General features: G+C 36.0%; 1 protein-coding gene across 1 annotated transcript in view; it reads left to right on the top strand.

Annotated features, from left to right (window-relative positions):
- LOC150099664 (U2 small nuclear ribonucleoprotein A'-like) overlaps positions 1-12,740 on the top strand; it is a 146,915-nt gene that overhangs the window by 51,499 nt on the left and 82,676 nt on the right. Inside the window, exon 4 of the mRNA XM_090403676.1 lies at positions 8,220-8,345. Within this exon, the coding sequence (XP_090259802.1) occupies positions 8,220-8,345 (126 nt within the window). The remainder of the gene's footprint in view (positions 1-8,219; positions 8,346-12,740) is intronic.

The following is a 12,740-nucleotide window of genomic DNA, read 5'->3' as shown; positions in this document are numbered from 1 at the left end:
TCTTATGTTGATAGTACCGATCTTTAACTCTGGTGATGTGGAGTTGGGGTTTGTTTTCAGATTTGTTCCAGTAGCTGACTTTTCGCTGTTCGCCCTGGTTCCCTGGCGAAAACAACGGAGGCCTTGTTTAACCGGGCGACGGCCCAATCGGCATGAAATTTTGTCATGCTGTACCATCATTTTTTATTTTGGTTTAACCAATAAGAATACAATTTGGTCGGCTAAATCCCAAATTGCCAGCCCATCCTCGTTCGTTCAGTGTCAAAGTAGATACCCAACAGGGTGCACCACGAGAAGGTGAGGATTGGACATTAGGTCAGAAGCCCTGGTCGGTTCTCCGCATTCCTTTAAAGGCTATGTGGAGGTCTCCTCTCAGTTATACAGCTTTGACCCTTAAGCACCCCCAAAAAGTCATTTAAATAAACTAATTGTGTGTTTTGTCTAATTGTTAGCAAGTTACTAAACATTTTTACTTCTCCTTTCCACAGTCTGACTATTGTTTCTATTATCCAGATCCAGATATTTATTGTGGTCTTGTTACAGAAGTTATCCATGCTAGAATGAAGGGCTTTCATTCCCACTCTGTTGAAAATTCCTCAAAAAAAAAATGGCCTGGCTCATCCAGGAAAAGGAAACTTATGGCTTGAGTCCAAAACTCCAGCTTACCTACATCAAAGCTATATCCTACTTATAACACCATCAGAGACCAAATTCATATTAATACTTTTGATATAGTTATTGTGGTGAGCTAATCAATAATTTAACATAAGTATTAAGGCTAAGATCCTGGATTAATAGTCAAAAGGTTATGTGGGTAGAATATGAGCCATCCATATTCTTGGGAATTTTTAAACCATCATTATTGTTAAGATTAGAGTGATAAGAATTTCACAGGCCTCTTTCAATTTGCATTCATACCACTTTTTGGTGTGATATAATGAATAGGTACCTTTCCAGTCAGTTCTACATAAATTGTTCAGTGCATGATCAGAAAGGCCAGATTTACCATAGTTATTAAATTGAATGTGTGTTATTAAATTTTGTGTTGCATTTTTCTGATAGGGATAGTGCATCCAGTTTCACCTATATAAGACAAATTACAGGTACATTGAATATGGTGTACTCCTATTAAAGTACTTATTCTTAACTTGGTCCTATGCAAAAGCTGTTGGGTATTCATGTTTTTGTCCACCTCTTTGTCACCTGGCATCATTCTTCTCATTCGAACTCCAGAATCGATGATCAGAGTAAATCACCTCTTTTATCTGGAACCCTGCATAGTATGCCTCCTATGACCTTCCACCAGAAACTCATCAGAAGAATCTTGAAAAACATGGACATCAAAACACCTTTTGGTCTGTATGGAATCTCACCAACTCTACTCAAGAGATGTGCTTCTGAACTAGCACCTGTTCTTTATCATCTATACACTGTATAAATGTACATCGTACACTGGCATTCATCCCACATGTGGCGTTTGCACACCACCGCGCTAGGCCGCACGAAGGAAGTCTTGGTTTCGAGTCTAGTCGGCGACTAGAGGAAATTTTTCTAAGCTTTTTTCGACCGGTTCCCGAGTTAGTTGATCTCTGGCACGGGCAAGCAGGTTTTTCCTCCCGGAAACTCAGGTTTTTTGTCCTGTAAACTCAAGAAAATCGACCGTAGAACCCACATTATTTCAGACATTAAATATATTGTGTTAGGGTTAGAGACCACGAGATGGCGGCACATTTGAGCTGTCTCTCTTCACTGCGTACCGCTTAATTAGTGATAGCCTTGGGCCATCTGTCTCTGATTGGGTACCAGTGGAGATTGAACTGCCCATTCAGTCTCCAAAAGTTAGATAGGGCTAAATGGCCTCACCTACTCCCGTATATACGGAAATAAAAAGGCGTTAGCTGATTTTTTTTTTTTTTTTTTTTTTTTTTTTTTTCATAAAGTATACAGTATAGGGTTATGCATGGAATAGCATATCGGGTGAATGGCCTCCACAGCTTTGCTGGCACATACGCACTCTTTTGTCGAAATTTTCCATGACCGTTTTGGATAAATGTGGCTGAATTTTGTTGATACAGCACTCAATTTCCTCCTTCAAGGTGTGGGTGGTCGTGGGCTTGTTGGCATAAACCTTAGACTTCAAAAAACCCCAAAGAAAAAAGTCCAACGGCGTTAAGTCACATGATCTGGGTGGCCAAATCTGATCACCAAAACGGGAAATTACACGACCAGGAAATGACTCATGCAGTAATTGAATTGTTTCTCAGGCTGTAGGGCATGTATCACCATCTTGTTGAAACTACATGTCGTCCACATCCATATCTTGTAATTTAGGCAAAAAAACTGGATTATCATGTCGCGATAGTGAGCACCATTAACTGTTATTGCCTTACCAGCCGCATTTTCGAAGAAGAATGGACCGATGATGCCTCCAGCCCAAAATCCGCACCAAACAGTGACACGTTGTGGATGCTTTGTTTCTCAACAATCACTCGTGGATTTTCTGAACCCCAAATGCGACAATTTTGTCGATTAATGAAGCCATCAAGATGAAAATGAGCCTCATCGCTGAAGATGATTTTGTTCGAAAAATAAGCATCCACTTGTTGTTGTTCCATAATCCATTCAACGAACTCTCTTCACTGTGTGTGTGGTCAGTAGGCTTCAGTTTTGAGTCAATTGAACTTTGTAAGCATAAAGATGCAAATCTTTCTTGAGAATACGCTGTAGAGAGTTTCTCGAAATGCCCAATTCAAGATCACGGTGCCGAATTGATGTTCCTGGACTCTCAGCAACACTCTCACGAACTGCTTCGATGTTTTCTGTTGAAGGACGGCCAGAGTGTATAAGATCACTAATTGATCCAGTTTCCTTATATTTTTTAATTAATCTTTTCACAGTTGATGAAGTTAAATCACTATTCCGACCATATTTTGTACGAAAATTGTGAACTGTAGCTGCCAAACCTTCATTATTTTTAAAATATTGTTCAACAATGAAAATGCGTTATTCTTTCGTGTAGCGCTCCATTTTTAATAACCCTGAACTGTCAGCTGTCACGCTGTCTTTTTTTCCTTGTTGGCAACACTTTACCGCACAAATGGCGCTAAATGTAAATCTTGCGTGAATTTTGGGACACCTTGTATATATATACACCCCTTCTTAACTGATAATTCCATACATTTAGCTACTTCCAAGGTCAAGACTATATGATCACTCTCACCAGTCAGTTGGCAGCAGTGTGGTTACTTTTGTAGCAGGAAAATCCTCTGGTGCAGATACCAGATATCATTCTCATGTATCCCTGATACCTTTCATCACAAGCCGCTCAGGTAATTATTCCTTATTAACTGCATAAATTACATTTCAGTCTGCCATTGTGTGTTTTCCTCCTTCCAGTCTATGTTCCTGTAGTTGATCTTCCACTTGTAATGATTACTTGCTCTCTATTCTTTTGAATTTACTTGCTATTTCATTCTATCTATATCATTGTTTGCATTCCCTGACCTTTATTTCACTTGATGGCCCAAATGCACTGTACTCTTTTACTGCAGTTTATCTGCTATCATCAGCAATATGCTTTCCCCATCCTTCTCTGTCCTCTCTGAAAATGACTATACCCTTCACTTTCTGTCTTACTAATAATATTGTCTTCTGTCAGCCATGCCTTACTAATGATAAACTTCCATCCAAGAATTAACCAGTGTCAAAAACTTATTCCGTTTATTTTGAATGCTTCGAACACCTCTTAAAAAAACAGGTATCTACAAGATTAGTTGCAGTTGTGGTCTACGCTACATAAGACAGACAGCAGATCCGGAAAGATACGCCAATTGGAAAACTTCAAGGGTGTTGAAAATGAAAGAAAGCACAAACCTGTGCTGGTAGCACAAACAAAACATCAAGTAGAATGGCAACAAACTAATATGCTCCATATAGATTACCGTTTTTACTCAAAAGTGTTCAAAGAATCAGCTAAAATAATGAAGCATCCTCTACAGTGTAACAAAAAAGAAGGGATGATTTACATCAAGTCTGGACTTCATTAATCCATCATGTCACCCTTATATTTACCAGTGGTATATCGCAACCCACAAACCAGCAGTCAGTGTAATAGCAAATGCACACTTTTCCATTGTTTAAATGAGTTCAAATATTTTCACTTAAGATGTTAACTATTTTTTAGTTGCTTTCTAGCTTTTTAGTTTATTCATGTTATTTCCTGAAGTGAAACAAAGCATTTCACAAGCCTACTTAAAATAAAAAATAGTTTATTTGGCATCTTTGTTTGTGGTTAAATATTGGATAAAATATTTCTAGAATGTTGCTTTAATGCAGAGATGATCTTATCTAAAGTTATTTTTTTATTATAGAGACAAAAAACTAACACTAAACTTAGACCGAAATATTTTATTTAAAAATATTAATTGCATTCTCGATAATAAACTTACTGAACCATTTAGTGCTCAGTTGCCTCTAAGGTGCTAAAGGTTCTGAGCAGAATTTTAGTAAATAGTAATGACAGGTATAATGAGGTGCTAGTGTATGTATTTTTTGTATTGATAATTACATATGGATATAATATTTATGATGTTACTTGGTTCTGTTTATTGTTATTAGAATGCAGATTTATTAGAGCGGGGTGCTTAAGGGTCAAAGCTGTATAACTAAGAGGAGACCTCCACATAGCCTTTAAAGGAATGCAGAAAACCGACCAGGGCTTCTGACCTAATCTCCAATCCTCACCTTCTTGTGGTGCACCCTGTTGGGTATCTAACTGGATACTGAACGAACGAGGATGGGCTGGCCATTTGGGATTTAGCCGACCAAATTGTATTCCTATTGGTTAAACCAAAATACAAAATGATGGTACAACATGACAAAATTTCATGCCGGCTGGGGTGTTCTCCCAGTTAAACAAGGCCCCCGTTGTTTTCGCCAGGGAACCATGGTGAACAGCGAAAAGTCAGCTACTGGAACAAATCTGAAAACGCACCCGAACTCCACATCACCAGAGTTAAAGATCGGTACTATCAACATAAGAAGCCTGAATGGCAAAGAAATGGAGCTAGCTGAGGGATTAGATAAGTAACAGATCGACATAATAGGGGTGACTGAAACAAAAAAGACAAAAACTGGTGAGATCTTTCTGAGCAATAAATACAAAATGTTATATTCAGGCAGTGACATTCAAGGAAAAGAGGAGTAGCCATAGTATTCAACACAAAATACGAGGCACGTTTTCTTGAATGGTAGGCAGTGTCAAGTAGAGTGATTTGGGCAAATATCAGAATGGGGAACTTGACATTGACTAATTTGTGCCTAGGGTCCCACAGAAGGTTCTACTAAGGTAGTAGTGGAGGCTGTAGAGAAAGTTACTAAAAATGAAAAAGGAAAAGTTGGTCCTTATTGGGGATCTAAATAGCAGAGTAGGAAGTGATTGTCAGACATACAAAAATGTTTTGGGAAAATTTGGAGAAAAGAGCAAAGCTAATAATAATGGCAAATACCTATTGGATTTCTGCTCAGGACATGGACTGGTTATTACTAACACCATGTTCCAACATAAAAATATGCACAAATTCACATGGAGAGAAGAGGCAAGGAATAAGAAAAGTCTCGTTGACTATATTATTGTTGATTGTGATGTTTTCTCCCTGGTGCAGTACATCACAGTGTACAGCGAATTTGAAATTGGAAGTGATCACTATTTAGTCTTGAGCAGGATAAAATTGAATTTTGTATTGAAAAGAATGACATGTAAGAAAGTTTTAAAGCAAATAAAAGTAGAGCAGCTCTCAGATGTGAACTGTAGACTAAAATACACAAAGATTATTGAAGGAAAAATGAAAGAGTTCGAGAACATGAACCAAACCTTGGAGATTCAGTGGCCAACCTTGAAGAAAACCCTGATTGATTCAGCTAGAGAGGCATGTTGTTCAGTTGTCTGCATGGATAGAAAAATTAGAACTCCATGGTGGACACAGGAAGTTAAAGAGGCAGTGAAAGAAAAGAAGAAAGCATATCAAAAGTTACTGGCAAATAAGTCAGCTTGTGCTCTTAGAGAATACAGAGACGAATGCAAAACACTCTGTAAAACTAGCTAAACAAAAGTCATGGGAGGACTTTGGCAAGAACATAGAAAATAAATATGAAGAAGGTGGCAAAATATTCTGGAGGTTGTTGAAGAAGCTTAGGAATGGAGGAAAAAGTGCTGTAAAAGGAGTTAGAGATGATAAAGGTGAAATGAAAACGGGAGAAAAAGATATCCTTGAAGTATGGAGTAATTACTTTGAAAATTTGCTAAATGAAACAAGCAGTGATCACAGCACAGTGATAAAAAAACACTGACCAGGCATACAGTCAGGAATACATATCCATACTTGAAGTAGAAAATGCCATCAAAGGCTTGAAATGTGGAAAGGCAGCAGGAGTAGATGATATTCGACCAGAAATGCTGAAGTATGATGGTATAAACGTCTTACAGTGGCATCACTGCATAGTTCAGAATGCGTGGACAGAGGGACAAATTCCCAATGATTGGAGTAGAGCTCTAATAGTACCTATATATAAAAAGGGAAATAAAACTATTGTGAGAATTACAGAGGTATATCCCTATTGAGTGTTCCTGGTAAGATATATGCAAGTATACTTGAGAAACGGTTGAGAAGAATTGTGGAAGATAAGCTTGGTGAAGAACAAGCTGGATTCAGGTCAAATAGAGGCTGTCAGGATCAGATCTTCACTTTATGACAAATAGTGGAGAAATCATGGAAATATAACAAAGATCCGTATTTAAGTTTTGTCGATTTGGAAAAGGCATATGACAAGGTGCCAAGAGAGAAGCTATTCAATACGCTACAGTTATATGGTGTCAATGGGGCATTATATCAAGCAATACTTAGTCTTTATTTGAGTTGTAAGTCAGCAGTTAGAATTGAAGGAAGTACAGGAAGATGGTTTAATGTTAAATCTGGTGTGAGACAAGGATGTACATTATCCCCTCTGTTATTCATTATCTATATGGATCACATTATGATGGAAAGTGGTATTAAACCTGATATCAAAATTGTAAATGTTAATGTCAGCTCTTTGCTTTATGCGGATGATGTTATACTTCTAAATAAATCCGCTACAAGTCTGCAAGATTCTCTGAATAAATTGAATAACTGTTGTAATAGATATGGTATGAAGGTCAGCAATAAAAAGACAAAGACAATGAAATAGGCAGAATCATTGAAAATGTCAACTGCATTGTGAATGAAGAACCTGTGGAACAAGTAAAACATTTCAGCTACTTAGGCATGAGTTTTAGTGAAGATGGTAAATTCAATATGGAAATAGACAACAGAATCAATAAAGCTGGTATGCTAGGAAGTCATTTGAATAAATTCATATGGAATAAGAGAGAAATTAGTCGGAACACTAAATTAGCTGTACAAGACAATGTTCAAACCAGTTTTAACTTACTGATCTGAGAGTTGGGTCAGAAGTAAAACACTTGACCAAAGACTAGAGACCGCAGATATGAGAGTCCTGAGAAAGATTAGAGGCGTGAACAGATGGCATCAATGGCAATAGCATATTAAAAACGAGAATATTAGGAAAGAACTTGACATTGTCAGCATCCAGGAATGCATTAGCAGAGCTAATCTCAGGTGGTATGGTCACTTAAATAGAATGGGAGAGGAAAGATTAGCAAAACAAGTGTTCTCTGCCAAGTAGGCAGGAAAACGACCCAGAGGAAGACTAAGATTTAGGTGGATTGTTACTGTAAAAAGTGCCTTAGACGATAGAAATATAAGATCTGGTAATGTTGGAGTCTTGACAAGTAACAGACTGATTTGGAGGAAAATTGTAGATAGGAAGTTAGTAATGATGTAAATTTTTCATGTGGTACTATCATATCCTGTACACCCCTTGAGGATACATGGCAGGGACGAGATTTATTAGAATATGAATGTAACACCTCATTTTCAGACATGAATCACTTAGATAAAGAATCATTTTAATTTTCATAAGTTGTCATTAAAATTAACGGGAAGTTATAAGTTTTCCTCGTGCCCTTTTAAATAACACTTATTGTTCAGTTTATTTTTTATTTTATAATAGGCAGAATATAATTTTTCCTTAAAAATTATCACAGTTTTATAAGTTATATTATTAACCTTTTCTTTTTACATAGTACTTTAGAAAAATTTAATTTTTGAATTTTGTTTCAGCCGTATTGGAGATAATATAGAAGAAAGTCTGCCAAATTTAGAGACTGTGATACTGACTAATAATCATATTCAAGAATTAGGTGACATTGATCCTATGGCATCTGTTAAAACTTTGGTTTCTCTAAGGTATACTTTCTAGCCTTATGATTATTTAGTCTCTTGTTAAATCATATTTAATAATCTTATTTTAAACCTTTTTTTTTTCAAAGGCATTTTAAAATGCTTAGAAAAAGTTCATTATTATTACTAGTTTTTTTTTTTTTAATGTATTCTCTTTCTATCAGCAATATAAAAAAGTTTTGCATTTAGTAATATGGCTTGCTAATAAATAAAATATTTTCCTAAATATTTAAATGTATCATATTGGTTCCTGCCAGACAGGCATTAAAATTCAGCTGATTTTTTTCTTACATATGCTGACAGAATAGCCAAAGATGTAGAATACATGTTGTGTTAGCTGCAGTAAAAGGGACTTGCTGGGTTTTTTTTCCTCTCTCCCCAAGAAATAAGAGCCAAAAATGAACTGTTTAAAAATACATCAGTAAACTTTATTACTTGAGTTATAATAAATAAAAGATTAAAATACACAAAATAATTTTAAATTGATTATAAATACTATTCTCTCCTGAGAGAATTATTATTAACAAAGCTAGTTAGTTACCATCTTTTGAATGTTGAAAAGAATATTCTTAATAAAGGTTTTAATTTTGTTATGTCACTAAGATCTATTCCAAAAGAACTATTGCTCACAAAAATAGAAAAAGCAAGTTCATTCTTTCGACTTGAAGAAGCTTATTTACTTCGTATGGAATCTATCCTCACAATTAACAGTGTAAAATCTACAAAAAAAATAATGATACTTCTCCCTGCAGACCAAGGTAACTTGACTCTCATCCTAGATACTGAAGATTACGATGAAAAAATGTCACAACTACTATAAACAGGCACCTACTCAAATTCTTGAATGGGATCCAACTTGTGAACTTCATAATTGTGCCACTACAGAATTTCCTAGAGACTTAAGATTATTTCTTTGACTTCATCCTCTCATCCCTCGATTATGTCTTACAAAAATACATAAGGAAAACACTCCACTAAGATCCATCATAGAAGGCATTGATTCTCCTATATTTCAAAATGTTTGGCCAGGTTTGAATTTGGAACACTTTGTTTTGATTGTTAGACGTTCATCTTCAAAAAAATGAAATTCCTAAACAAACTGCTTGTAAGCTGCTATTTAATCCACCTGATTACTGAAGTGAGGATAGTAATTATGTAAAAGGCTTCATATCTCTACCATATACCAGCTCTGTTTCACCAAGGTTAGCTAAAATTCTCAAGAAATTTAAAATCTGCTCTTCTTTTAGTTCTCTGTCCAAACTCCATTCTGTACTCAATACACCTAAACTGAAACATGACTGCCTAAAGTATTCTGGAGTTTAGCATCTTTGGTGTAACTGCAATATGCCCCATTTTTGTCAGATTGAGAAATCTGTTGAGTTGCATATGGAAAAAGTATTATTGTTACGTGCAACCTCTAGGTAGTCCAAAGACTCATCGAGGGAGGACACCTAATCTACAACTCTCCATCTCCACCACTCAATCCACCAATTACATCAAACTGCATCATCTACACCAACGCCATCTACTGCCCATCACCACCACTAGTATTTTCACAGACAATCAAGCATCCATGCCCACAGCAGGATTCGAACCAGCAGCCTTTTGGCTGGAGAGCAGATACGCTAGACACTCGGCCAACCAGGCCGGCTATATAAAAGACATAATGTACATAGGACTAAAGCTAGTTTACTATCTAATCTTGTTCTTAATTCTGCTCAATCTAATGATGAAGCTTCTGTCACTAATCCAGTGATCTGTAACAAATCAGAAAATGTTTTCTCTATGATATAAGCCTGAAGAGAAGAATTAGGGAGTCAACAGAAATTGTCCTCATTCTGGTCCATCTTAATACTAACCCTATCTGATTGTCACTGTTACTCTTCAGCTATCCACTTTGGCATGGACGAGATCATGCCCACATGAATGTACCCAACAATATTTGTTTAGAATGCCTTCGAATATTAATATGTTTGCAAGTTAACTTATAACTGTTGTTTTCTTATAATATATATTTTTGTATTTCTCATTTAATGTTATTCACTCAGTGAATTCTAAGAAGATGAAACTAGTTGTATGCTTAAATAATAAATAGTATTTTAGCCAGCAAAGGTTGGTCGATTGGTAGAGCCTCTGCTACTAATGGCTCACACAAAAAGTTAAGCAAGTTTGAGAGTGGTTAGTAGTTGGAAGGGATCAATAGTTTGATGCTGTTGGCACACTCTCCCTCGATGAGTCTTTGGACTCCCTGGAGGTGTCACATAATAATAATATTTTTTCTAGTTTGTTATCTCTTGGCTTCTAGTCATTAAATTTATGTTATGTAACCAAGTAAATTTGTTGCATCAAAAATATGTATATATAAATGAAGATATTAGGAAGGAACTTGACATTGTTAGCATTCAAGAATGTGTGAGCAGAGCTAGTCTGAGGTATGGTCTAACAGAAAAGAAAAGAAAAGGTTAGCAAAACAGGTCTTTGATGCCAAAATGCTAGGAAAAATCTCCAGAGAAAGATTAGGATCTAGGTAGATTCAGACAGTAAGAAGCATCTTAGAATACCAAATATAAGATCTGACAGTATTGGGATCCTAACATGCAACAGATTAATTTGGAGAAAAATTGTTAATTTGGCAATTGGTATTACATGTAAACTTAATAGTACTTTCATCCCCTTCAGAATACATATCAGAAAATTGATGATTATTATTATTATTGGCCAACACCTCCAGGGACTCAAGGAAGGTCACATATTACTCACTACCTCCAAAGACAAGCTTTTTTTAGAGAAAAATATATCTCTCAACCCTTTCTTGACTGCATAATGAATTTTATGTACTCCATAGATGCCTCACTGTACTGAAGATAGTAATTATGTAAAAGGCTTCATATCTCTACTATATACCAGCTCTGTTTCACCAAGGTTAGCTAAAATTCTCAAGAAATTTAAAATCAGCTCTTCTTTTACTTCTCTGTCCATGCTCCATTCTGTACTCAATACACCTAAACTGGAAACATGACTGCTTAAAGTATCTTGGAGTTTAGTGTCTTTGGTGTAACTGCAATATGCCCTATTTTTGTCAAATGGAGAAATCTATTGAGTTGGCTTCCTGTTTGATCCTTTCCCATTTGCCAGTGTTTGCAGTTCACAAATTCTCAATTTCTCCTCATAATCTGGACATCATCTTTAACACTCTCCTTTACATCTTCTACTCTATCTACATCACTTCGAAATACAGGAGACCAGATCTGTGCACAGTAGTCCAGGCAAGGTCATATCAAGGCCTTATGAAGATACCAAATGATGTTTCCATATATGTCAGTGTTCATTTCAGCATTGCGATTATCCTCTGAGTTGTATTCATAGTATTTGCTATAGGACCACTGAACTTCAACTTCTGATCTGCTTACCCTATCCTGGTAAGTTGTTTCTAGTCTGATTCTGCTAATATAATATGCCATTGGATATCTCATTACATTAGTGTGCATGACTTGCATTTACTAACATTGAAGTGACAACCATTTTCACATGCACACGCTTCCAGTCTTTTCAAATCAGTGCTGCATATCAGATGCAGTAATGGACTTGCATTACTGAATACTCTATCTTTGCATCATCAGCAAATAATTGTATGTCTCCTGTCAAATCCTTCCCAATGTCATTAATATAGAGATAGTATAACAGTGGACTAAGGACTGATCCCTGGGGTGCACCACAAGTCACTGTCACCTTAAATCTTTCAGACTACATACCCAATGCACTATTCTCTGATGTCACTTTTTTTTTTTTTTCATTCAGAAAATTCTGAAGATCTGCCACTTTTTTATTTCTTTTTGCCATAAAAGAAAAAGGATGTTTTGTACTCAAGACTCACTGGCTTGCTTACTCGTGTACTGGTTTTAGTTCTCGATTCATTCATATCACACATTGATTATATAACCTTAGTATTTGCATAATTCTCCTGTGTAGGTGGAGAGTAATTAAAGTTACCAAGTTCACAAAACTAAACGTAATGAATATCATGTAAGGTTTACTCTTTGAAGATGCAATAATGGACTTGCAGAAAATGTTCTTCAGCTGTTTGTGTTCTTGCCTGGTGAGACAGACTGTATTTCAAAAATATTGTAATAATTTCTCTTGGTAACAACAGAGTAAAGATGGTTTTTCAGCATTACTTCATTGATGTCGTCTTTGTGCTTTGTAGTCTTTTAGGTGTCAGAGACACCTAAAAGAAGTGATAACAAATGTTAATTCTCATATGAAAATAATCAAATGCACTGATTCTAACTACTCGAACCACTATTTCAATCTTTGATTTATTTCTATTTGTTTTCATTCTGGAGTATTCATCCATATTTATTTGCAGGCATATATATCTCCAGACTTCATTTAATTCCGTAT

The sequence above is a fragment of the Typopeltis vanoorti genome, chromosome 14 (genome assembly GCF_054136105.1).
Source record: "Typopeltis vanoorti isolate ZY-2024b chromosome 14, IOZ_Tvanoo_1.0, whole genome shotgun sequence".
In the NCBI taxonomy this organism is placed as follows: domain Eukaryota; kingdom Metazoa; phylum Arthropoda; class Arachnida; order Uropygi; family Thelyphonidae; genus Typopeltis; species Typopeltis vanoorti.
This window is presented reverse-complemented; position numbering and strand designations above follow the sequence as displayed.